General features: G+C 37.4%; 8 protein-coding genes across 12 annotated transcripts; 4 read left to right on the forward strand and 4 right to left on the reverse strand.

Moving 5' to 3' along the window:
• The first annotated feature begins 272 nt into the window (after positions 1 to 272).
• Positions 273 to 5,142, forward strand: LOC105262737 (uncharacterized). The gene is made up of 4 exons (XM_011298470.1): positions 273 to 406; positions 618 to 718; positions 900 to 954; positions 1,248 to 5,142. Exons 2-4 carry the CDS (start codon positions 690 to 692, stop codon positions 4,986 to 4,988), a joined length of 3,825 nt encoding a protein of 1,274 aa, XP_011296772.1. The 5' UTR covers positions 273 to 406; positions 618 to 689; the 3' UTR covers positions 4,989 to 5,142.
• Positions 5,143 to 5,340: 198 nt separating this feature from the next.
• On the forward strand, positions 5,341 to 7,180 carry LOC105262739 (cellular tumor antigen p53). Its single transcript, XM_011298473.1, has 3 exons — positions 5,341 to 5,534; positions 5,779 to 6,007; positions 6,156 to 7,180. The coding sequence occupies exons 1-3, from the start codon at positions 5,455 to 5,457 to the stop codon at positions 6,942 to 6,944; spliced, it is 1,098 nt and encodes a 365-aa protein (XP_011296775.1). The 5' UTR covers positions 5,341 to 5,454; the 3' UTR covers positions 6,945 to 7,180.
• LOC105262738 (uncharacterized) lies at positions 6,982 to 10,146 on the reverse strand. The gene is made up of 4 exons (XM_011298472.1): positions 9,303 to 10,146; positions 8,515 to 9,098; positions 7,788 to 8,284; positions 6,982 to 7,568 (listed from the first exon to the last, which is right to left on the reverse strand). The coding sequence occupies exons 1-4, from the start codon at positions 9,479 to 9,481 to the stop codon at positions 7,341 to 7,343; spliced, it is 1,488 nt and encodes a 495-aa protein (XP_011296774.1). The 5' UTR covers positions 9,482 to 10,146; the 3' UTR covers positions 6,982 to 7,340.
• A 64-nt stretch (positions 10,147 to 10,210) lies between these two features.
• LOC105262741 (oxysterol-binding protein-related protein 11) lies at positions 10,211 to 11,146 on the reverse strand. The gene is made up of 2 exons (XM_011298475.1): positions 10,772 to 11,146; positions 10,211 to 10,689 (listed from the first exon to the last, which is right to left on the reverse strand). Exons 1-2 carry the CDS (start codon positions 11,016 to 11,018, stop codon positions 10,337 to 10,339), a joined length of 600 nt encoding a protein of 199 aa, XP_011296777.1. The 5' UTR covers positions 11,019 to 11,146; the 3' UTR covers positions 10,211 to 10,336.
• Positions 11,018 to 13,238, reverse strand: LOC105262740 (probable palmitoyltransferase ZDHHC16). Its single transcript, XM_011298474.1, has 5 exons — positions 12,947 to 13,238; positions 12,735 to 12,882; positions 12,316 to 12,625; positions 11,907 to 12,097; positions 11,018 to 11,837 (listed from the first exon to the last, which is right to left on the reverse strand). The coding sequence occupies exons 1-5, from the start codon at positions 12,991 to 12,993 to the stop codon at positions 11,436 to 11,438; spliced, it is 1,098 nt and encodes a 365-aa protein (XP_011296776.1). The 5' UTR covers positions 12,994 to 13,238; the 3' UTR covers positions 11,018 to 11,435.
• A 198-nt stretch (positions 13,239 to 13,436) lies between these two features.
• LOC105262742 (Kv channel-interacting protein 2) lies at positions 13,437 to 17,904 on the reverse strand. 2 transcript variants are annotated; one of them, XM_011298477.1, is made up of 5 exons: positions 17,709 to 17,904; positions 15,230 to 15,427; positions 14,655 to 14,725; positions 14,371 to 14,589; positions 13,437 to 14,296 (listed from the first exon to the last, which is right to left on the reverse strand). In XM_011298477.1, exons 1-5 carry the CDS (start codon positions 17,737 to 17,739, stop codon positions 14,186 to 14,188), a joined length of 630 nt encoding a protein of 209 aa, XP_011296779.1. In that variant the 5' UTR covers positions 17,740 to 17,904; the 3' UTR covers positions 13,437 to 14,185. The 2 variants fall into 2 exon arrangements, with proteins under 2 accessions (XP_011296779.1, XP_011296778.1); XM_011298476.1 differs by having other exon boundaries at positions 15,230 to 15,460.
• Positions 17,905 to 18,674: 770 nt separating this feature from the next.
• LOC105262743 (uncharacterized) lies at positions 18,675 to 22,487 on the forward strand. 2 transcript variants are annotated; one of them, XM_011298479.1, is made up of 5 exons: positions 18,675 to 18,776; positions 18,918 to 19,113; positions 19,198 to 19,419; positions 20,327 to 20,882; positions 20,958 to 22,487. In XM_011298479.1, exons 2-5 carry the CDS (start codon positions 19,018 to 19,020, stop codon positions 22,148 to 22,150), a joined length of 2,067 nt encoding a protein of 688 aa, XP_011296781.1. In that variant the 5' UTR covers positions 18,675 to 18,776; positions 18,918 to 19,017; the 3' UTR covers positions 22,151 to 22,487. The 2 variants fall into 2 exon arrangements, with proteins under 2 accessions (XP_011296781.1, XP_011296780.1); XM_011298478.1 differs by lacking the exon at positions 18,675 to 18,776 and having other exon boundaries at positions 18,884 to 19,113.
• A 249-nt stretch (positions 22,488 to 22,736) lies between these two features.
• On the forward strand, positions 22,737 to 23,765 carry mRpS26 (mitochondrial ribosomal protein S26). 3 transcript variants are annotated; one of them, XM_011298482.1, is made up of 3 exons: positions 22,737 to 22,965; positions 23,033 to 23,281; positions 23,351 to 23,765. In XM_011298482.1, exons 2-3 carry the CDS (start codon positions 23,034 to 23,036, stop codon positions 23,757 to 23,759), a joined length of 657 nt encoding a protein of 218 aa, XP_011296784.1. In that variant the 5' UTR covers positions 22,737 to 22,965; position 23,033; the 3' UTR covers positions 23,760 to 23,765. The 3 variants fall into 3 exon arrangements, with proteins under 3 accessions (XP_011296784.1, XP_011296782.1, XP_011296783.1); XM_011298480.1 differs by having other exon boundaries at positions 22,737 to 22,947; XM_011298481.1 differs by lacking the exon at positions 22,737 to 22,965 and having other exon boundaries at positions 23,007 to 23,281.
• The last annotated feature ends 458 nt before the right edge of the window (positions 23,766 to 24,223 follow it).

Consider the following 24,223-nt stretch of genomic DNA (forward strand, 5'->3'; position numbering starts at 1 on the left):
GATTATCTTGGCTATCGTGATATAAAATGAATAATCGGGAAATATTTTCATTTCTTCAATTTCCACGATAAAATTACTCTTTTCAAACATATGAGATGCGTCACCTCCGGTTACAGACGGAAGTGAATGCCTAGGACATTCAAAAATTCACAACGTTCCACAGATTCGACAGGGAGAAATCTTTTTATTAATTATTCTTCATTTTTTTCCGACCGCTTTTACGCGTGATTACTGAGACAGGGAAATTTCTCGCTGGAATTGAGTATAAATAGTCTCTTGTTTTGATATAAACATTCCTTACGATCCAGTTACCGCCATTTTCACCGGCCCAAGTCGACGAAATCCTTTGTCTATTGTCAGTTCCCTTTATCAAGGCGAGTTGTGCGGATGTTGTCCACCTTCATCGGTAATTATACACTCATCGATAAATACAATATAACGAAGATAGTGAATTAAAAAAACAATAATGTATTTATAATTGTTCCAAATAAAAATGCTCAACGTTTCGTGGAAAACTACATCTTGCATTCCACAAAACCTGGATATCGGGTTGCAATTTTTTCTGCTGTGTGACCACGTGTTGATGAAAATTTTCGCTTTATCTGTAATTGTTACAGCAATTTGGCTTCTTATCAAAATCAAAATTGGGCAATAAGACAGAAAATTCCGGTGACGTACGCAGCACAAAAATGCCGGCATCGAGCAGAAACACCGGACGGTGAGGCACATTTTTTGCTTTTTTTTTCGAGTGCGTGTAGTTCTGAGGGAAAAAAGAAATGTTTACTTCCGAATGAACTCTTTCATCTCCTGTTTCACTTGGTTATACTCTCGGATATTCATTGGAGGTGATAAATGCCTTGTTTTCTATTCATTTTTAAATATTTTTTTTTTTTCCACAGATCCGAAGAGGATTACTCCTTGTTTGTCACCAACTTGCCGGTTGAATTAAATCAGGTGGATGAAATACTATATCGATTTATCAATAAATGCAATCAGTAACAAAGAGATTAAACTCAAGAAAAATATTGGAATTGTCATGAAAATTTGTAGCGGTAATTTATTTTTACAAAAAAACAAATTCTCTTCACTAAACTCGAATCAAAGTTACTTTTTCCAGATAAATTTACTCCCTACTAGTAAAAGTAAAATATTGAATAATCAATGAATATTTGCATTTGAAAAATATGCATTTTTCTTTATTTATCAAATTTACTCAGCGAAAGTATTCTCTCTATTAAAAAAAATAGGATGGAATTAAGAAGATCTTCAAAGAATACGGTCCTGTGAAGGCGATAATGGCTCGCAGCGAGGGGCAGTTTGCATTTATTTCATACGGTACATACGCTGAAGCTGAGAATGCAATTACATCGCTGGACGGACAGCCCCCGTTGTATTTGAAAGTGCAGTTTCGTCGAAGACATGATTCAGGGCAGCGCGAGGAGCACGAGCCCCCACAAATATCAGAAGAACTGTGTCCAGTGGCCCCTCCAATTATTCCCAGGAGCAGTGTAACGTATTCTCAATATCCGGGTCATGGGTCACCAGTTGATTTGCTCCGCAACAAATTTTCTCCTCATCACTATCACATTCCTCCAGCCTATCCAGTGCTGCCTCCACATTTCATCCAATATCCTTACGAAAGGATCAACTATCCAGACACAAATGCCCTATGGACGAGAGGATCTATGACTCTCGACGCTGCAGGACGCAGACACATAACAATGGGCAGGGGATATACATCGTACAATATTTCAGAGCCTCGAGCGAGGATCATTGAGGATATTGGAAAAGTCTACGAGAAACGATGTGCAGGGATTTATGAATTTGGATCAGATGATTGCAAAGGGTCTTTTGGAAAATGTATGTATTGCTCGAGACATGCCACATTGTGCTGTTCAATGTGTGAGGGATTTTACTGCAGTCGAGCCTGTCAAACTGGTGATTGGCCAAAACATCAGGCAGTCTGTGCGAAAATTCCCCCTCTAGTTGGTGCCAGCTTTCAACAACGTCAGTCTGCCGAAGAGCCAGAGGCAAAAGATTCAGTAGTTTCTCGAGCAAATGTCGAGGTGAAGTCGCCGAAGGTACTTAGCCAGCCAGAACCGACCAGAATTGAAAGCAAAGTAGAGGAAAAGCAGGGCAGGACAACTCTTCGACGTCCTAAATCAGTGATGGAGCCAAATTCAGTGAAAGTTGGGGTCCTCGAAAGATCTCAGAGCATACCATCTGGTATTATTACACCACCGGTAACGCCGAAGACATTTGCAACTTCAGCAACTCCTGTGACTGCAGAATCACTCCCAACTGCACCACCTCCTGGCACACCAACACCTGCTGTAAAGCCAACTCCATTTGTCATGCCACAACCAACGAAAACTCTTCACCAGGATTCACCTCCTCAGATTGAAAATCTGATGTCAAATCAAGGTCTGGACGTCAAAGCAACTCCATCAACTCCAATAATAAACACTTCTGCGACAGAAACTGTCGTGGATATTACTGACATGAGGATTCATTCACCAGCTGCTAATTTCCTGTCCTCCTCGAGTTTCACCGAAGTGCAGATCACTTCTGTGAAGGAACCTGGAAAATTATTCCTCGTCCAAAAGATGGAAGACTCTGAGAAACTTACTCAACTCATGGAGAAACTCAACGAAAGCATCCAACAATGTCAGGTAGTTAATAAGCCAATGGTTGGGTCAATCTATGGAGTGATCTACGATAATATCTGGCATCGAGGTCTTCTGCTGTCATTGAATCCTCTAATGGTTGATTACATTGATTGGGGGACAATCGAAGAGCTGACAGACTCTGGGAACTTCTTCAGAGCTATTGGGAGCTTGGCAGAGCCTCCGAGATTTTCACAGATCATTAGACTGCCACAGAAATATGTCAATGAAAGCCTGGAGATTGATTCTATGATATCAGTGAAACAGATTAATGTAGAGATAGTGAATAACTCTGAAGTTATTAATGTGGAACTGTTGGAAGCGAAAAAAACTCCAGTTGCAGAGCTAGTGGTTGAAGCAGTATCATCAGCCACCGAGCAAGAGAAAAAGGAAGCAGAGACCTGCACCTCCAGGAAACCTCCAAGCGTTTTGGATTCACTGACTGCAGGCATGAAGCTTGTTGCAGTAATTGCCCATGTAATTGACAATAAGACAGTGCGAATCGTTCTGAATTGCGAGGCCATTAACGAGTTATTGGAGAGTCTCTTTGTTCCATTCAAAGAAAATTGTGAGGGAAGAGCTCCAGGTTACGTGGATTATCAACCACATGTTGACGACCTCGTTGCTGTAAAAAAACCCATGGATGAGTACTGGGTACGTGGTTATGTCTTGAAATGCCAACCGGAAGCTATAGAAATTGCCTCTCTCGATGAAGGCATCGTCATCACTTCTACGGAGAAGATTATCCCGCTTGCTCCTGAATACAATGATGTCTGTATTCTCTCAGTCACAATAAGTTCTGGTTCGGATAATTCCCTGCCTTCCCTCGAGACTGGAAGTATGATTGATTTGAAAGTGACGGCAATCAAGACCTCTGACAGCACAAATTCTGATGCTAGGACTGTGGAAGTGGCCATGAGAGATGACAAGTCCACCATAACGAGAGGATTGCTGTTGACCGAATGGGCTCCATGGAAGGAAAGACCATCTGAAGTCGCTGTACCTTTAATGCCAGAGGCGCCTGTACAGTTAGCATGTGCAGGTCAGGCAACAATTCCAGAATTAGTGGGACAAGCGGAGGACTCATCATTAACTACAAAAAAGATTGTTCAACGAGTTGAGTTAAAGCATAATACCATCGTGATGATCCAATCCTATCGCAGCCCCAGTGTGATTTTCGTCCGAAGTCTTGAATCAGAGGAAATCGAGAGACATGCTCAATTAGTACAGGATGTAGCTAAATCTGCGCTGACTTCTCCATCACTGAAATCATACCCGCAAGTTGCTGAGTACGTTCTAGCTCAGTTCGTGGATGATAACTTTTACAGGGCCATGGTGATCTCTTCAGACATGGACTCCAAAGAGATTAAACTGCTTTACATTGATTATGGTGACATTCAGGTGACGACACTGGATAAATTGAGAGTTATGCCAGAATTCCTGATGAACGAGATCTGTTGCGTGAAGAAGGTGAAGCTGTACGGTATCAAATCAGTTCCTCCAACTGAAGAGGCCATCACTCATTTGGCAAAAGCTGTTACGAATGAAGAAACATTTGTTTACGAGTTCCATAGCTCAAGCAAGGGTGATGACTACGTTATTCTGAAAAGTACAAGTGGAGAAAGTCTCAACGATGAAATTAATCTCTACTTGACCCCAACGTGGGAGCGCGAGGATAATAATAATAAGGAGATTCCAAAGGAGCACGACGAGATGACAATCGCTCTCATGAGTAATCGCACGTACTTTTCATTAAATGACATGGAACCTGGAAAGCTGGGGAAGGTCGGTGAAACCGTCCCCGGTCTATTTCTCGAGACCATCTGTCCAGGAAGCAAGTACATATTCGGGCCTGAAGACAGGGAGATGATCGTCCACATGACGACTGTCATGCCAGAGATGATGAAGAAATACAGCGAGTCAACCGGACATTATATTCCACGTATTAATGAACTCTGCATTGCTCTTTTCGAGGATGGGGCTTGGTACCGAGGCTGTTGCATTACTCCAGAAGCTACAAAGACGTCAGCTATGATATTTTTCCTCGATTTTGGAAATTCAGCCGATGTTTTGTATACGAACATCAGAGAGATGACGAGGGATTTCTTGAAGCCAGAGGCTTTTGGTTCTGTCTGCTGCGTATATGATTTTATGGACTCGACAGGAGACGTTGCACCACAGGTGCAAGCGAGGCTGGAGACTCTTCTTGAAGCCAATGGTAGTTACAACGTTCAAATTGTCAGCTTTGATGGGAATATGTATGACATTAAATTGCCAGATATTCGGGCTCAACTCGTAAAGGAGGGTTTACTTCAATCATGAATCAACAGTGTCAACTGATATTGGAGTATTTGTGTACTAAAGAAAAACACATGGATACTTATTTAAGCTTTTATTTTCTTTCAACTGTTTAGTTTTCATTTGTAATTCATGCAAGATGTATATTTTCTTATCTTTTCCTTTTTTACATTTTTATATTTTAAGTTATTCATTGATTCCTCGAAGGAAAATGAAAATGAATATAAAGCGTTCGTCAATAAAATATTGAATACTACGAAATGTTGAATCTGCTTTTATTTCGCTCGAATTTCGCTAGTAAAATGGAATTTGAAGTTCGGCTGTCGTCGGCTTGTATCGGTAGCTATATGTTCTCGTATTATGGAGTGGGGGAAAAGTGCAAACGTTTCTCAGTGAAAGAAGGATTTTTGATGTGGTGTGAGCGACTTGTTCTGTTCTCTGTGGAAAAGGGTAATTTATCACCATTACGAAGTTTCAGGATCCACTAAGGATGGGTCCCACCGTCCTTAGCTCATCCCAGGAATCAGCTCTTTATGACGAGGGGGTTTTCAAGGAAATTCAAAAGCACGTGTAAGTGGCGTCAAACAGACGCTATCTCTTTATTCAAAAAGCCCTAATCTCCTCTTCGCATTGATGTCGTCATCCATCCTCAAGTGGCTTTCATCAAATCTCACCCATTCCTATCCTCCCATTCCTCATTTGCATTTCTGTTTGTCTTTGATTTTTTTCTCAAGATGTAATTGTGGTTTGAGGTTATCAAGACGTCATCCACAGAGTCCGCGGGTAATTGACTGTTCATTGTTGAATTTTTTAGTGACATTGACAATTTGCCAAATCTCGAGGAGGACGAACTTGTGGAAAGAAAGTATGACTTGACGAGACAAGGGTCGATTGTCAATAATTTCCAAATGTCTACAATGGGTAACATTCCGTATCACTTGTCAACGCAGATGAATATGAACATTCCAATCAAGGAAGAATTCCCGGGGGAATTCAATTTTGATTTATTGCTAAATAGTCAAGGAGCTGGAAAAAATTGTGTGGTGAGTTAAAAATCATAATTGATTATATTAATTAAACAATTGTCACTATGAAAGTCATAAACAAAAATATTTCAAGTAGTTTTTTATTTCATTATCGGCTTTTGAGAGTGATTAAAAAAATCTAATGCATTGTGAATGAAATTTCTAGTTCTCCCAGGAACTGCGGAAAGTGTTCATTAACATGGAACAAACTTTACCCTTGAAATTTAAATGGGATCCTCCAGTAGACGGTCTCTGGTTGAGGACAACCATGGTATTTTCCATGGATCAGTACCGGACTGATCCAGTGGTGCGTTGCCACAATCATATGGCAACAAATAGTGTATCAAATCAGAATATAGCAGAGCATGTGTTGCGTCATGTGGTACGTTGCACCCACCTCGACAGCATCTATGAGGAAATTAGTGGACATATGTCTGTCTCAGTTCCACTGGGTACACCTCAACCAGGTTGTCGTTACGTACCTCTGGGATTTCAGTTTTTTTGCAAAAACAGTTGCTCATCTGGGATGAATCGTCGTCCAACTGAGCTAGTATTCACGTTGGAGAACCACCAACGACAGGTTTTGGGGCGCAGAATTTTACCCGTGAGGGTTTGCAGTTGTCCAAAACGAGATAAAGATAAAGAGGAGCAGGAAAGTGGAGATTCAATCGCTCCCATGCCTGGCAAGAAACGAAAGTTTCCCTTGGGATCTCAACAAGTAGTGCATGCCCATTGTCCCCCTGGAAAAAAGCCTATGCTTTCTCAAGTATCTGCATCAAACTATGATGGACGTGAGTACAATCTATCCATCAGAATTCCAGGGAGAGAAAATGCCCAGGCCATCCTGAATTATGCATTTGATCGGCTTGCTGGAGATGCAGTGAAGAGTGGGGCATATCAACAGCTTGCACCCTACATGGAAGTCCTTTTGAAGAAAATTAATCAATTGAAGTAGGCCTCGTTATTTACTATTCGATCATTATCCATTATTCTTTTATGATTATTTTTTATTGTACTTTAACGAGAAATTTATCTCCCTTCGTTCGTTTTACAAGTTGTTTAGAAAATACAAGCCGCCCATTTTAGGGTTTAATTATTATTAATTTTATCGTAAACGATTGACTTTACGTGTACGTCTGGTTATTATGCCAATTTTGATAATAAAGCCCCAGTGCCTTACCATAATAATTATTATTTTAAATGTATTGTATTCTGACTGTTTGGATTCCTTGTTCTTTCATTTATATACAATAAATAGAACAGGATTTTTTCATTTTTATAAATCAGTTGTGTAAATGAAATTACTGTAATTTTCCTGTTAGTTAATTATTGTGGAAATGTTGAAAGACATTTATAAGAGTTGCTCAGATTGTAGTTGAGTTATTTCAATGCGAATAGAGTCAATAGCGTCCACCGGAAGTTGTGCTTGCTGAGATGAATATTTCTGAAGATTTGCATCATTCGTTCTCAATACTTGTCGCTGAAGTTTCCACTCTTTTTTATCAGATGTCCATGCATTCAAAAGCCATTTCATGGGAGTCTCTCCAGTACCCATCATCCAAGCCATTCCGTTTTCGTACTAAACAATTTGTAACAATCATATCAATAATATTAAAAATAGAATAATAACTAAAAGATTTTTTGTCTGAATGTTTTATTGTCAGTATCTATGAGTAAGAATCGTAACGAGAAAAAAGTAATCTAAAAAAAAAATATTTATCAAATTATACTTAATTTAATCCACCTGAAGTAAATTAATTTGGTAAATTGAGAACAGTTTCAACTTGTGAATTTTTACCTGAAAAATAAAAAGCTGTCCAGCATGATGAAAGATAAAGATTGGATTAGAGTCGGTTGATGGAGATACTGATATTGTCGCACTGCTGACGTACAAATGCATTTGGTTTTTGCAATTGTGTACAATTGCCAGATGGTCTGCAAGTCGATCTTGAGTCAATGGTTCTCTGCAGTCACTCTGGATAAATAATGGACATACGAAGAGATTATTGCTGGGTAGAGATTCCATGGATCCACCCCACGACGGGGTCATGGGGATATTCAGGTACTGTCCTGACTGCGACGTCTTGAGTTCTCCACTCGATTCATTATTTTTCAAGACTCTTTTATTGTCACGTAATTCACCAGTACTCGCGGATTTAGTCCGATCTGCTTTTGTCAATTCTCCAAGTCTTTTGAATGCCGCTTGTGCTGTATGAGTCTGACTTTTATCCTTTTCAATAAAATTTTCAAAATTTATCGTTAAATTATCCGCTGACACTGCTCGATCGAATCCACCTGAGGGTTCAATAAAATATTAATATTAATTTATTAAATATTAATATTAATATGTTCATAAAACGGTAGGACGACAGGTATGGAAAATAATTTTCCATTGTTTTTCATTGCATTTTTCACTTCTTCGAAAATCCCGAAAGAAGAGAATTGGGTAATTGTCAAAATATTGAATATTTGTATGAAAAAGAATGATGAAAAGTATGTGATAAATATAAAGTATATTTACCTACCTCTAAACAACCGTGAAAATTGCGACTTGTATTTCTTTATGTAGTTCTCAGGCTCGTCATATGATTTTGACGAAATAACGCCGAATAACTTTTGCTTCAACGAGTGATTAGGTGGAATATTTACTGATTCATTGACAGGGATTTTGCTATGATCATCATCGAAAGCTTCTCTGATACTCCGTTGGATCTCATCAGCAATGAGACATCTACCCTGACCCAATCGTACTCGACATACAGGACACCGAAATGTTTTTGTTCGACAAGGGGAGCACAATATGTGCCCATGGACACATTGAGATATAGGAGATGCTGCAGTTTCCAGACAGACTGGACACTCCAATATATTAACAATCGCGGATACAGCCTTTAAAAACTTCCTGATTAAAATAGGAAGTGGCCCTGTGAGAGCTGCGCCTTCAGTGCCATTCAATTTTTTTCTCGTCTGGCTGTCGTTTCCTTCGCTACGCCATACCTGAAGATTTATCACTCCTCCTGATGATTCTTTCCTGATTAATGATGCTATCTCTTGCACTCGAAGACCTACAATGTCCACTTGATCTATTTGTAAAAGGCAATCGCCAGTTCTATAGAAACAATAACAAAGTCTAAAGAACATCATCATTTTATTAATAATTTTATTTAATTAATTTCTTATTCAATGATGGATAAATAGAATTGATAAATCCATATGCAGTGATTATGAATGTTTAAAAAACAGGAGAGACACAAAGCTGACTCGTTTTAAACGATTGTAACCACGAGATTTCAAAAATTATTCCAACACTTACTTCAATCCAGCTATATCAGCAATACTTCCGGGTTCAACATGTCCAATCCAGGGATAAGGATCCCATTTAGATCTCGTTAAATGAAATCCACAAGTCTTTTTATCGTCTCTCGCTGAATCGCTTTCTTCAATATTCAAAGTTATTGTTATCCTACAAGTGGAAATTAATGGAATCGTCATGATTTCAGTAGCTTAAATCATCCAAATCAAAATTGGCGATTGTATTTTATAAAAAAAAAATTTCACAATCACTTCACATTTGTTTATGGATGTATTGTTTAATATAGATTTTCTCTTAGTTGTTTTTTGAGAGGACAAAAATACACATGAGTAATGAGTCATAAAAAAGGAGAAACTCGATGAGATCCTCCTCGAGTTCAAATTCACAACTGACATATAGTACAGACGTCTTCACTATAACGTGTTGATTTGACCATCAAATTTCAATGAGTTAAATGACTCGTTTACCTTCACCCAATTCTTCCGGCCAATCATGACATTGACTCCATAATAACTGGTGAATGGAATTTTTCAAATGTTACACGTCTCCATGTTGTTTCTTCTTTGTAGTTATTTTCAAGGCTTTCCATTTTTATTAACACACTTTCTTTTTATTAAATAGTCTATCAATCGTAAATTCAACAAAAGATTATTCCCTTAACTAGTTAGATTAAAAATATGCGTTTGTTAGGAGTTTTTCCCGAGCTTTTCCAGAAATCCTATACACAATGTTTTTTTTTTCTGTTGATATTACGAAAATATTCAGCTTTTTGACCTTTTTCAAATATACAAGGAATGCAACAAATTTTTATTTTTCCATTCGAATTAGTGAATCAAAGTAGCAGAAAAATGGAAAAAAAGCGTAAAATAATTTATGTCACGATTTTTTTGCTTGATTTCAATAAAAAAAAATCACAAGAATAATCAAAAGAAGTTCTATAAATCAGTAGTTTTGTACCGAATGCTCTAGGTCACGCTGTAAATTTTTTTCGTGCGTGACAGCGAAAATTCTCAAAACAAAATTTATCCACCCAATTATTGATACAAAATGTTCAAACATTGATTCAATGTGTGCAACGTCGCATGAGCAGTGGCTTTTAGGACTAAAAGTTCATGATCAAGATGGAAGATCGATCCCTCGATAGTTTGGGAAAGGGTTTGAGTCTGTTTTTCAACTTTGTTGAGCTGTTCCCGACAATTAGCAAAAGCATCAAGAACTTCGAGTTTGGCAACTGGATGTCTCGATGCGTTGGCGGAATGTTCTCGTGGTGGCAAGGGTGGATGACTGCTGGCGATAGCTCGAGTGTACATTTCAGTAACTGCCCTTAATTTGTCGACCCACTCCTGTCGAGCTCGAGCATCAGTTGCTCGTAATTTTATCATGTCACCTGCAATTAATTGATTATAATAATTTCAGAAAAGCCAAAAGCTCCTGAAGATTCCCTTCCCCCAATTATCAAAGTGAATTACCAGTTGCAGAGTTGACGGTGAAGGTGTTGGAGTCCTCGTCACTGGGTGCTATGACAGCTCCAGCCAAGTAAATCGAGCATCTTGGCCTCTGATTTTTCTCTGACTCACTCAAAAAGTAATGCAACTCGCCAGTTTCAGGGCTCAATGTAAACCACCTGTACTGCCAACCCTTCATTGCATTCGTGTATTTGTGGAGGAGACCCTCGTAAGGATGTCGTACTTGAGTATTCATTGTCATTGATTTCATTCAATTGACAAAAATTAATACTCATATGTTTAATCGCTGGTTGTTTCCTTCAACACTCAAATAACTTTGCAGTAGGGAACATGGAGCACTCACACCACTGACACTAGTCACTAGTGTCACTTAAAAATTTGAGGTTATGATTCCAACGAAGAGGTAAAGCGGCTAAAAAGCTCCAAGTCCGCCAAGTCGACGGTTCCGAGACAACAAAAAATTTATTGAAACCCTAAAATAATCGAATTTTCTCATTGGTCATACAATCGAGTTAAATTCGGACGAAAGTAATCCATAAAATAGTCATTTTCCACTTAAATCTCTATTTTATCGACTAGTCATATAAAATTCGAAATAAGAAATTGGCTAGGAGACAGCCATGAACAAATGCGTGGTAAATCATCAAGGAGTCTCGGTCGTATCTCTTTAATAAGGAAAACGATGATCAACAGTTTCCCAAGTCAATCCATTGCCCCGAGGTGCATGAGTGGATGGAAATAACACGTGCCTCCAACTTCTCCCTTCGAGACCCAGAAAAATAATCCAATTTCGCCTGGGGCCGAAGTCATAAGGATTGCAGTACTCTCGATTCAGGGCTTTATATTTAGCTGATTCTGTACTGTTAATTCTAGCTTCAATGCTTGTTTCACCCCTAGTTATGAGACCCGCATGCCACCAGGAAAGGGCTCCCAAAGCAGCGAATGTCGCAACGCAAATGAGAGCTGCAAATAAAATCATTCTTCTACGCCACTCTTTTTCTCTAGTTTCCACAGCTTTCTGGGCAATTGCCGCTAGTTCCGACGAGTTCAGGTGATCCATTGATTCGGTCTGGAACATAAAAATATTAAATATTTATTGGGAAAAAGAGTCGGTGAGAAGTGATGAGGTGACAAATACCATGTGAATGATTTCGGAGTTGTTGATCCGCACTGGATGGCCATCGAGTTCGATGTCTTGGTCGATAAAAAAATCCTTATAAGCTATTTCCACTCCAAATATCATGATGAACACGATTCCAGTGACGGTGAAGGCCATGTACTGAAAGAAATGCCGATGATTGTTGTGTCCCACACAATTATTCAGCCATGCTAATGTCAGCAATTAATATTAGAACAATCGATTAAGGAATATAATCCCTTTATAACATCATTACCCCATAATATTATCCGATAATTTGAGATTTTTCTCCCCTCGTAAATCTTCTCCCATTAACAAACATGGACAAACTAAAAATAGATAAGTAAGTAAATAAAATAAACAACGAATAGATCTAGTTTTTATAGGGTTTGTGAATGATAAAGGATACGACAGTGATGATCCATTTTTAAAACGCATCTGTTGCAAATAGAGCAATGATGTGTACGCGGTGGTTTTGGTTTTATACACTTTTTGCAAATGCTGACTGCTTCAGGAATGAGTCCACCCTGTGGTGGGTACCCAGCCGGAACATTGACCCCCATATAATAATGAAAACAAACGTTTATAAGCAACCAATTCCCCACCAGTAACAGGAGAATTGTTGATAAAGGACTTTTTTCCCACCAGTAGGGAAGTCCGATATAATACGCTATATACACAATAGCAACACTTAATGTCGACACCATAATGACCAATATCTGCAATAACAATCAATAAAATTCATAAACAAATATTGTACACATGACAATTTATCAGGAAAATGATAGTGGAGTGATTGGAAATGATTGATAATAATTATATACTGACTGGACCTAAAACTGCTGTAAAATTTTCAACAAACCAACAAATTGGCTCCATCATAATATCACAGGCATATCCCCAACTCATAAAATCATTGTAAAATAGAGTGTTCAAGGCTATTTTGAATCGTGTCCATTTGGTTTGCACATTGATTCTGAAATAAAATTGATCATTAAAATTATATATTTTTGGTGGTTCCAGGTGACGAGATTCCATACCGTAATATCCTTGGAAATCCGAGGAGAACCCATTGAATTTTAACCATTTTGTTGATTGACTTTTCGAATTTTTACTAAATTTGTAAGAAGAATGAGATGAGTGCTGAATGCATATCACAGAATTTGCATTCAATATGCATTTAAATTGAAGTAATTTCTGTTGTCACTGAATTTTACTAAATATCACCGAATTTCAAAAATAAAATCCATTTTTCTATGTCTCAAATATTGAATCCTGTGTGCAATAAATAAATAGATGATAATAAACTGGAATTGTTCTATCGACTCCCGAATAATTATAATAGTAATTGCCATGGCATTGCAAAACTGGTGAACTGTAGATAAAGAGAATTTCTCCGTTCACTGAAAAAACAGAGCTCTACATAGCCATTTGTGCATTTCAAACGATATATAAAAAAAATTATTTGAAAATCTAAAAGGGATAAATTGTTCAGACAATTCCGCCTATTGATTATTCCGAATTTATTTGGACACAATATATGAAATTTCAATTATTTCTGGAATACCTTCTGTACATTTTAGTAAATTATCTGTTTATTAGAAGTTCTCATACATTTTTTTATTGTGTTGTGCAAGTAATTATCCATATAATAATAGTTTAACGGAGAATCCTCAAAGTTCAAATTGATATGAAGAAAAAGTGAAGTGAAAGAACTGAGCACAGGCTCAATGCCAATAAAATTACTGCAATAATTCATAGGAATCCTACATGATTTCTAAAAGACTGCACAAGTCAGGGTAACGAGTTGTAAATTTGTTGGATTTCCATTATTATTTGAAATCTATATAATACTAGTGAGATTGATTGTAATCGTGGCTTTCAGTAAGAGACCAAAGCAATATTTACTGTTAATTATCAACATTCCTCGACGTTTTATGCGCAGATGTTCTGAAAGCCCTTTCTTTTGGTGCACTTCTACTGAAATTTATATTTAAATATTCATAATTTCATAATAATAATTATCCATGCAGCATTTTGCTCTCATTAAATTTCCTCGGATATGAATTCATGAATTCTAAATCTTCTCACTCTGCAGTAATTATTCTACGGTTGATTGTTATCGAATGAGAAAGGTACTGAACAGTAAAATTTGTGCGATTGCATGGGCAATGCATCTGTTAATTCAAATTGATTTATAACAAGATTATAATGAATGTATAATAAATAGAATCTCTTCTCTCCATTTTTCCACCGCACAACATTTGAATCATAAATTTTCATAATACTGTGTCGAGAGTATCTAAACTCTGGAGAAGTTGTTCGTCCTTTGAACACCACGTGACAAGCTCTTCGATTGTGACAACCCCGTCTTTGTTCGTATCCATGAGCTGTGGGGAAAAGAAGAGGAATGAAAGCATTGAAAATAGAAGGGACGACTAATATTTGTGACTATGTGAATTACGTGAAAAATACGGTCGACGTGTTCTCTCGCTGCCAGCTGGGGCTCTGCGATTTGTGGTTGGGTGTAACGACCTAACATTTCGTATATGGATCCAACTACATCGAGCATTTCCTCTTTACTTATTAAACCATCACCGTCCAGGTCGTAAAGACCGAAAACCCACTGGAGTTTCTCCTCCACAGATCCTCGGGATACTTTTGACAGAATCGAGAGGAACTCCTGGAAGCAACAAATATGCGAGTGATTATTATTCTGGTGAATATCATTGGCTCGTTTGTCCTCACCTCAAAACTGATTTTCCCAGAGGGTTTTCGCTTCATCGTATTGAAGACATAGTGTGCGTACTGGCTGGCATCTAGATCAAGAGCAAAAAAAGCCGCACGCCAAGTATTATCATCATCAATTTATAGAATTTCGTATACAATATAATGGACAATGGGATAGTTATTCCATTTTTCAACGAAATTGCACCCGACACAACATGTTCTCCTGAATCTCTCTTAAATCAGGAGAGCTGCATCTTGAATGCTTAATGACTTTTTAGTAAAGATTTGAAAATCAACGTAGATACTTATATTTTCATTAATACATATTTTGTAACTTATAGTTTTTTTATCTCAAATAAAGTATCGGCAAAAATGTCTATGTCGATATGCTCTGTTAAATTAGAGATATAGAGGGAAAAATAGGGGAGAAGAAAAATGCAATTGCTTTGGGTAAATAAATGCTGGTAACTATAGCCGCATGCGACCTTGTGTAAAATAGTATTAAATTGGCTTGGTAGCAGGTAAGTAAAAGACTAGGATGAAATTTGACCTGCTTTCAGAGAATTAGCCTGCGGGCCTCTCGAAAAACTCACCGCCCTGGGGGAAGAACTGAGAGAATATCTGCTTGAAGCCCTCCTCATCAACAAGACCAGTGGGACATTCCTGTTTGAAGCCACGATAGATGAGTTGAATTTCCTTCCTAGTGAACCTCGTAGTTTTGGCTAATGTTGCTAATTCCTCGGGCCTGTGACGACCAGCTAATGCAATACTTGCTGCTGCAGTGGAACCCCCTAAAACGTCCGCCACATCCTCAAGCTCCTCCTCTGCAAGAGTCCAACGAGCCACAACTGCCAAGACTGTACCATCTCGTCTCGAGACATTAACTCATACCATCCAGTAGCTACTTTATCCATTTATTATACAATCTAAATTCACCATTCCATTTACTTATGTACATTTTTTTTTCTACTTACACAAACCAAAGAATAAATTTTCTCGGGGCACTCCCGTGTGAAATAGAAGAGAAAAGTAATTAATATAGGATTTATTCATAGATTCATGTCGTCAGAAACGTGCGGCGAGAAAGAAAGAATTAGGATCAAAGGGGATGGTACACTGTTAGATAAGTACTTTTGAAATTTTCCATTTTAGAAATTTCGAATTTAATTTCTCCGGAATGAGACAGAGTTAAAATTTTTTAAATAAAAATTTATGAGGTCGACAGTTCACATGCAGTCGTTACTCAAATTTCAAAAATTTCTAACAGTGTAGAGCGACCTAGAGCAAGAGAAAGAGACAGAAATAATCTATGTGCGGAAATAATAGTGAAGGAGTGTGTCCTGAAGAAATCTTGAGTGGGGTCCATCCACCATCGGGGGATGTATTTATGTGTAGATCTGGAGAAAGCTACTCAACACTACTCTCGCGAATTCGGGGACAATCAACCTCAATTTCCCTCCAGAAATGGCTGAAAATTTACAGAAACTCCAAGGGACGAATCAATAGTTGGCAAAGTGGAAGGAAACAGATTCATACGTGATTTTTGTTGCTCCCATGCTCAAAAATGTAGAATTAAGTGTGATTTGCATGCTCCAACAGTTGACTAGTCAACAATCATTTTAATTCCATTGGTATTTGTGAGTTCATTTCTGCGCTTCTAGTGTATACATATTGTTTATTTTTATCCATCCGGTTCCTTCTCTGTATTTTTCAATAAAAAAAAATTTGGTAAAGGAATCTTTGCATTTTGTCCGATTTGAGAACACTTTTTTTTATTTTATCGCATTGATGTCCAAAAGGTATATATTAGGTATCCACCAGTGGAATATTTGTATATGCTTTTGTACATTTGTATATTTTGTTTTTGTTTATTTAAAAATTGATTCTAAAATAAAAAATACGACGCAATTCCAAGAGGAAATATTTTTTTTAGTTGAATTCTTTCGTTTTTGGAATTTCCAAATGAATCCTTTGAGATATATTCAATTAAATTCGGGAGTTAATTGAGGGAACCACGGGCCAATATTGAACCAATATTCAGCCAACCTTGGAGCAACCTTGGGTCAACATTGGACAAATAGCAAGGCCGTAAATTGAAAAAAAGGAATAACGTAATTGTCTTTATCTGGGAACTTGGTCAAGAGAACACTGAATCAAATTTATTTAGCCTTGATTGAATGAAATTGAGCAATCATTGTTTTACGTACATACAGACATTTTTCGAAAAGCGTAATTTTCTAATTGCTTTACAGAAAATTGTTCCTCCTGATCCCAAAGATGGGAAATTTCGAATAAAAAGGTTGATATGCTCCAATTAAAGAGTCATATAACGAGTCTCAAACCCAAAGTTAGCCATCCAAATATGATAAATTGCAAAAAAATAAAATCGGAGAATTACAATGATTACATTGGTAAGCAAAATACAGGAAGATCACTCTGCAGGAATTTGATAAGTAAAATACCAGAAAGTATTGTTTTGCAGATCGCACATGATGTACAATTCATTAGAAAATAATATAAATTTGTAGAAGGAAGTAGGCCCGTTACATCGGTTTATCAAAAATAATAAAATATGAAATGATCGAACTGCAGAGTGGAGATTTGGCGCAGTTGGTTCCATTGGTATCCCGGGCATTGCCGTTACTATGGTAACGGGAGACTGCAGGTTGGAGGGGAAAATTGGAGGGAAGAAACGGGGGTCCCTCTGACTTACTCCTCTTACACCTTTCCCACATCTTGACATCTTTCTCTCACTCACTCTCCCCGATAATTCACTAAATAATCACCTCTTCGCACCATCTGAGGTCGTCATTTTTCACACAGAAAAAAAATTACCAATTGAAAGGCATCCAGGCATCTCTATTTGATTTTCTATTTCCTCAAATCCCTCCTGTATTTTTAACCCCAAGTTTATTTTTTTCAGCATCAGTTGGATTTCATAATTCTAACTTATTCCGTTGAATAACTTTTTGATTATCAAATCATCTGAGCAATTATTGTCGAGTGGGTACAGTCATGTGTATGTGCGTATGTGGATTTTTTTTCATGATTATTGACATTCCGAAAACTTACTTTTTTCACGACCTTTTCGCACTGCTTTCATCGCTGACTACTTGATATTTTTTCAATCTTAGAGATGATCTTTCAGGACCAGAATACCTACTCATGTATGACTTATCTTGGCAAATAGTTGTTTTTCCAGGAAGATGATGTACTTGTACTTGGTGTGCAACGATTCACTACTGCATAAATACTGAGTGGATAGTTCACGCATAAACCTTCGGTCCATTGTAGGCTGTGACGTTTATATATGATCTTGCGCACAACTTCCTGTGAAAGCCAATGTTTTCATTACATTTTGAACTATTATCCATTATATTATACATTGCTGGGGATTACTCTCTGTATTATTTAATTATCCAGATGGATCTCTCTATAGAGGGTATACCTATAGATGGGCTGCCTTTCAGCTTCTAATTGATGGAGTTGATGGTTGAACGAGTCGTTAATTAATTGTTCGACTTCTTCACTTCTGGACTGTTATTAATTATTAATTAATATTTGAAGGTATTTCGAGGTAGAGAAATTAGAAGAGGAGTGAAAATAATACTACATCGTTCAACATTTACTTTCGTCGATTAATCATTTGTACCAATTATGAATTTCTAAATGAGGATAACACTATTTCTATTGAAATATTGAATTTTTCTGAATTGTTTCTTTTCAAGAGGAATTTTGGAAATCTTGGATATTTTTTATCTTAAAAATAATAATCGTGATAGAGAACTTGAGGTCATAAATAATGTAATAATTTTATAGAGGAATATAATAGTCGTAATTCAAAGGTGAATTGGCGAATTCCTTGGAGATGACTGGATTAAAAAATACGTTATTGAAATAATAAATAAAGCAAATACATTTTATTGAAGAGTTTTTGAATTGTCAGATATCCCTCCTAAAATGTGTCCTATCAGTAATTGGCCAATCTCACGAAATCCTTACGCATTCCCAAGAATTCCGGTAGTCTTCAGAATAGTTATTATCAGTGGACCGCTTAAAATTGCATTTCAGATTGAAATCGTTCGGAACGATTGTCTTCTGGGTTACAAAGTAATTCCAAAAGAGCGGATGTTTGTAAAGGCAAGTACTTGTTTTGTTCTTAATTCTAACGAAATAATTTCTGAAGAAATTTAGTAATGAGGCTCGCCGCTGAGGTGTCGCGAATCGATTCTTCCTCTCGGCAGGAATCGATCCTGATCTCATAATTTTTATTCGCGATAGGAAAAGCGTCAAAGGCACTCAGTGCTGGGTCAATTAGTATAAAAACCATCGATTCCGTAAAAATCATTGTTTCTGGGACCCCATGTAAGTAAATGGACGAATGATAACAATGAATGAAACAACGAAACTCGAAGGACTCTCGTACAAACAGCTTCAAGCACTGGCGATTCGATATAAAGTTCCGGGCAATATAAGAGTACAGTATTCTTCTATTTTAACCTCTTTCAAATAACACGATGACTCTCTTTAACTATTCACTATCTTATTTCATCTTTGACAGAAAAATCTTCTGATAAAAGTCCTCGAAGCTGTGAGGGAGGGCAATGATCTCGAGGTGAATAAGATACTGCGGGAACTGCATCAGACTAGGAAAAAACGTGTTAAAAAATCTACCAAACAATTAGGAAAATTGGTAAAGCTAAAGCCCATAACGAGTTACGGTCCTGAATTTAATAAAGATATTCGATTCGCTGTGAATGTTTCTCAACCACCTCCTGGCTGGGTATGTGATAAAATCCCTTATTTATTTGAATGAGAAGTCGTTTGAGCAGATTTCTTCAGAAACACCTCAATCTATCTCGACTCTCACGCTCAACAAGAAGTTTGAGGCTTGATTAAATGTTGATTAATCTTATGAAGTTCCACAACTTTCCCGGTGAAGACTAAACTTTTTAGCAAATGCCAAAAATTCTGTTCATGCGATTGATGATGAAAGTGCTCTGAGAGCGAATCGAGTTCGAAGGTTTAAATTGGCAGTTGAAACCTTATATACGAATTAGAAACTACATATTCCGTGAAATCGTGCTCGAGCTTTTTTTAATACCGTGACAATAATTTATTGAAACTTGTAAATAACACCGCGTTTCACGAAAAAGTTATTGTCTTCGTTTTCGAGGTTAGAATGTAGAGAAAAACTTTGGAGAAATCAGAAAGCATTAGATAAAATCTCTATTTTATTCGCATCTTTTCATTTTTTTAATCTCTTTTGTAGTTAATATTCAATTGATAATTTATCTTGAATGGCAAGTAGTAGAGAGAAGCAGAGAAAAATACACTAGTCAAGCGAGATACTGTAGTACTAGGCCTATAAGGCTAAGAAAAATAATTAATTAAGAACTTGAGATCACTCGGAGTTCATTTTTCTCTGTTCCTTCAACAACTCACTATCAACTAGACTCTTATTTTCTTGAGAGAATGAGTTTCCCACTTTTTATTTAATGAACCCCGACTAATTCCAACTGATAGAATCCCATCTGGAGTTATGAATATGCAAAAAAATGTGTGAAATGCGTGTTTGAGGCACTTTTTCCCCATAAATTTCAATTAATGTGGTCTGATTAATGAAAAATCAATGACTAGACTAGTCAATCAATGAGAAATAATTTATGATGACCGAATGACATCCTCAGGTGATTAACACTGGAGAAGAGGAAACAGCAACAAGAGATTTGAATGGCGAAGAGAATCGAGCGCAAATACCAATTTATCCGGAATTCAATCAATTCTTAGGAGGAGGAATCCAGGACGACTACTGCTATCATACTAATGCCGTTGGAAATCCCGAGAGATCGACGAGTCCTGGAATCGTTGATCTCAGAATAAATCCCCGTAGAATATGCGAGTGGAACGAGATAGACATTCCTAGAAGGCGTAGATTCACTGATTTTGCTCATCACGAGACTTCAGCGATTGATTACAAACATTACAATGGGATTGAGCCCAGCCACCTCATTCAGTATGAAAGTCCAAGATTACTGAAAAAAATGCTTCAGGCACCAGCAGGAGTCAATTTGAAACAACTAGTCAGCTACGAACAGTCATACGACATACCGACAATGAACAATGAGGTATTCGATGATTCTGACACTTTGACAGCTGACTCTGACATCAATGATAACTTCATGGATCCTACTCATCACAACAACAATTGGTTGGCCAATAGCAACGAAATCCTCAGAGCCTACGGTAATTATGATCCTATAGACAAATTATTATTCATAGATGAATTATTTTTAACGATCATTTTAACGATCATGATAGGTGATCATCGTGTGGAGCACTATGAATTTAATTGCAATGCTTCGACTGAGGTGATTGAAAACTGTCAGAAATGGCTGGCTAGCTCGTCGTCAATGCTAAATAATAAGAATAACAACAACGACAGCAACAACAGCAACAACAGCAACAACGAAACAGTAGACATCGTTGATAATGATTACTACAATCAGAATCAAGTTCATCATCCTCTAGGGGTTATAAAAAGCCACGAGAATTTGTTGTACTATGGAAACCCTGAGGACCAGTACTACAACTTCAATGTCAGTGGAAATAATGACAATCAATGTGAATATCAGCAGCAGTCGCATCCGCAGTACGAGTGCGATATAAATATGGTTGAAGATATAGGACGAGTAGGAGTGGTGTACCATCAGGACGAGGGCTTGGAGGGTGTGACTGTTCAGAATCATCATCAATGGCCAGTTGTCTATCCTATGCATCATAATAGAGAATCCCTGGAGACTCTCTACGAGGCAAATGTGGTGGGCAACGTGGAGGAGTCCCCCTACGAGGAATTCCATATTGCAATCCCAGAGGACAATTCAGGAAACGATAGATATCCTCAATACATAAAAACTGATTACGCTGGGAGTGGGGAATTCACTGGAGGAGTGACTAATGTCCAGGAATCTGAGGCGCTGGAACAATGGGCAAATCTTCAGCCTCAGGAGTTATCAGTGCCAGATAATGCTGTAGATTGCTATTGGCCACAGTGGTCTGCCTCCGAAGGATCGAGAATAGAGACGTCTCGGATGAATTATAAATTGGAGAATTTGCTTAATCTGGAAAAAACCTCCTACGAAGGAGAGCAAATCAAGTCTGACCAGACATCCAGCGTTTACTGCTATACAGCGCCAATTGTTACGCAACGGATATTCTCGTCTCCTTCGCCGCCTTCTCAAATGAGTTTTATTGAGTCTGAAATTCAAGGCTCCAATGGCGTGCCTTGTGGCGATATCCAAGCCCCGGTGAATCAACTTGAAAATATAGATTTCGTTGAGTCACAAAACCTCAAGAGTTCCACAGTCGTCATAAATCCCACGACAGATCCTTACTCGATATGTGAAAATATAGATATGAATGCAGCCGATGCGGCCTCCATTCAGAACAACAGGTGGATCTCGGATTATGTGACTATTGAGGCTGTTGATAGTGCTCAGTGTTACAATTGTTAAGAAGTCGTTCACTTTTTTGCAAGCCAAAAAAACAATCCATGCTTTTTCGGTTTTCAGATGTTTTTTACATGAAGTATATGTCTTTGATTTTCCAGTGGAAAAAAATGGATGGTTAACGTCGAACGTTCTGAGTAAAGTATAATTAACTGTTACTCTATTCTCGAGAAAGATGATCATACGTAGAGTTTTCTTTTTGCAACAGCTGTTTTTTTCAGATAATTATATTTTCTTATTAATGTAATTGGGATAAGAATGGATAATTTCTTAGCTTATGCGTGGTGACAATACTCATATGATATTCATTTGTTTATTACAGAATCATTTCTATAAAAGTTTCCATGTACTACTTGTTATTTTCATCACAAAAAAAATATATTTCAAGAGCAAGAGTCTCTCGATGCATTATTATTTTTTCACTAGCGTTTCGCTGACTTTAAACGTCCTTTATTTGAAAAATGTTCAAGATGCTGGGTTGATTCTCTCTGCAATATTCATTGTTCAGTAAAATCTCATTGAGGAGTTTCAGTTGTTGAATGACTCGAATGATTGGAACTCACGCGCTCAAATCTCTTCGTCGACAGAGCCATGCGCACAAGACGTTTTACTCACCAACTTAACCTCAAGTTTTTTATGAAAAAAATTAGCAGAACGTACTAAAGTTACCGACGAAATATTTCAATCTAATTTTGCAGATAGAAAAGTCGAAAGAACCGAAAACAATAAAATCATCAATCAAAATATTATACGAGGAGATAATTAAATCGATGAAATCGACTGGATTAACAATTAAAATTGAGGTGGGTAATAAAGTTGAGGCAAGTAGTAATATTTATGGCACCATCAGTATTTATTGTAATAAAGTCTGAACAATTATTACTTTAGAATGTTACGCGCTTCTATGATTGCCACTGCTGTCAACAGCAGGGTATCAACACAATTGGTGATGAATGAATGGATTGGAATCAACGCAACATTCGCTCAGATTATTCGCTGGAAAAGAAAGCCTATTTGGTTGCCACAAGCTAAAAGCAAACTTTTCAAAGTTCCACCGAGGCTGCGACTCCCCCAGGAAGAAGCAGTGGAAATCCTGAGATTGTACAATAACTACCGGACAAATAGAAAATCAATCAGGTTTGTATGTTGATTCTTCTCAATGCACTAGAAAATCTGTGAAAGGTCATAATTATTATATATATGCAGAGGATATCTGGAACAACTGATGCAAGCCAGTCAAGTACAATTTGATGAAGTATCACTAAAAAACGCTGAGGAGGAGGACTACGCGAATTGTTCAAAGATCAATGATGAATGGAACAAAGAATTAGCGAAGCGGCGGGAGATTCGTTTGGCGAAGGAAAAAGAGAATCGTATACAAGAGACTCTGAAGATATTCAACGAGAAGAAACAATTGAACGAAAAAATAATGGAGGAAATCGAAGGGAAAGTGAAGAGAGCTAGAATGGAGGCGAAGACATTCATCACCAGAGAAAACATTGATCGTGCAATAGAAGAAGCATTGGCTGATGTTGTGGATTATAACGCAGCGATTGATAAGGAAGGCCGTTTGTATGGTAAAAGTGTGGATAATAAACAACAGGCTTCAGTTTAACAATGATAATTTAATTGGATAAAGTTTATTATATCCTTCGAAAAGACTTTCTTCATTTTGCAAACCTAATGTACTGTATGTAGAGATCATCATCATTCATCATTAAAAAAAGGAACATCCAGGAGGAAATTATGTTTTATATATTTTTTTTTGCATTTGAAACAGAGAATACAAGATTTCACCGCCCTATATCTATCTTTTACACACAATTCCCCAATGTGTCTTCTTTGGAGATGTGATCGAACAAGAAGTGAGGATTCTGTTATTTCTGGAAGGTAAAAATTGTTGGGGCAAAATTTTTACTCAACTCAGCAAAAAAAATCTTTGGCATTTATGTATATCGATCTCAAAAGAGAACTCGACGGGTCGCATTTAACTAATTTCAATTGAATTATTGAAATGCAATGAATAATTCCGTAATGATGGATGATAGCCAAATTGACAAATTTGGCTTTCTTTTATAT

Source organism: Fopius arisanus, unplaced genomic scaffold (genome assembly GCF_000806365.1).
Source record: "Fopius arisanus strain USDA-PBARC FA_bdor unplaced genomic scaffold, ASM80636v1 scaffold00011, whole genome shotgun sequence".
NCBI classification, from domain to species: domain Eukaryota; kingdom Metazoa; phylum Arthropoda; class Insecta; order Hymenoptera; family Braconidae; genus Fopius; species Fopius arisanus.

Coding starts and splice junctions, on each gene's coding strand:
- LOC105262739 (XM_011298473.1), top strand. CDS start 5,455: ATGGGTCCCACCGTCCTTAGCTCATCCCAGGAATCAGCTCTTTATGAC. Junction 5,535..5,778: donor AAGGAAATTCAAAAGCACGT/GTAAGTGGCGTC, acceptor TGAATTTTTTAG/TGACATTGACAATTTGCCAA. Junction 6,008..6,155: donor GAGCTGGAAAAAATTGTGTG/GTGAGTTAAAAA, acceptor TGAAATTTCTAG/TTCTCCCAGGAACTGCGGAA.
- LOC105262741 (XM_011298475.1), bottom strand. CDS start 11,018: ATGAAATCAATGACAATGAATACTCAAGTACGACATCCTTACGAGGGT. Junction 10,690..10,771: donor CACCGTCAACTCTGCAACTG/GTAATTCACTTT, acceptor AATTAATTGCAG/GTGACATGATAAAATTACGA.
- LOC105262737 (XM_011298470.1), top strand. CDS start 690: ATGCCGGCATCGAGCAGAAACACCGGACG. Junction 719..899: donor TCGAGCAGAAACACCGGACG/GTGAGGCACATT, acceptor TTTTTTCCACAG/ATCCGAAGAGGATTACTCCT. Junction 955..1,247: donor TGCCGGTTGAATTAAATCAG/GTGGATGAAATA, acceptor TAAAAAAAATAG/GATGGAATTAAGAAGATCTT.
- LOC105262743 (XM_011298479.1), top strand. CDS start 19,018: ATGATAACAATGAATGAAACAACGAAACTCGAAGGACTCTCGTACAAA. Junction 19,114..19,197: donor AAGTTCCGGGCAATATAAGA/GTACAGTATTCT, acceptor CATCTTTGACAG/AAAAATCTTCTGATAAAAGT. Junction 20,883..20,957: donor CGAAATCCTCAGAGCCTACG/GTAATTATGATC, acceptor CGATCATGATAG/GTGATCATCGTGTGGAGCAC.
- LOC105262740 (XM_011298474.1), bottom strand. CDS start 12,993: ATGGTTAAAATTCAATGGGTTCTCCTCGGATTTCCAAGGATATTACG. Junction 12,883..12,946: donor GGATTTCCAAGGATATTACG/GTATGGAATCTC, acceptor ATTTTATTTCAG/AATCAATGTGCAAACCAAAT. Junction 11,838..11,906: donor ACTCCGAAATCATTCACATG/GTATTTGTCACC, acceptor TTTATGTTCCAG/ACCGAATCAATGGATCACCT.
- LOC105262738 (XM_011298472.1), bottom strand. CDS start 9,481: ATGACGATTCCATTAATTTCCACTTGTAGGATAACAATAACTTTGAAT. Junction 9,099..9,302: donor GCTGATATAGCTGGATTGAA/GTAAGTGTTGGA, acceptor TTGTTTCTATAG/AACTGGCGATTGCCTTTTAC. Junction 7,569..7,787: donor GACAGCTTTTTATTTTTCAG/GTAAAAATTCAC, acceptor CAAATTGTTTAG/TACGAAAACGGAATGGCTTG.
- LOC105262742 (XM_011298476.1), bottom strand. CDS start 17,739: ATGAAAGCAGTGCGAAAAGGTCGTGAAAAAA. Junction 14,726..15,229: donor TCAGTTCTTCCCCCAGGGCG/GTGAGTTTTTCG, acceptor CTCTTGATCTAG/ATGCCAGCCAGTACGCACAC. Junction 14,297..14,370: donor ACGTCGACCGTATTTTTCAC/GTAATTCACATA, acceptor TTTTCCCCACAG/CTCATGGATACGAACAAAGA.
- mRpS26 (XM_011298482.1), top strand. CDS start 23,034: ATGTTACGCGCTTCTATGATTGCCACTGCTGTCAACAGCAGGGTATCA. Junction 23,282..23,350: donor ACAAATAGAAAATCAATCAG/GTTTGTATGTTG, acceptor ATATATATGCAG/AGGATATCTGGAACAACTGA.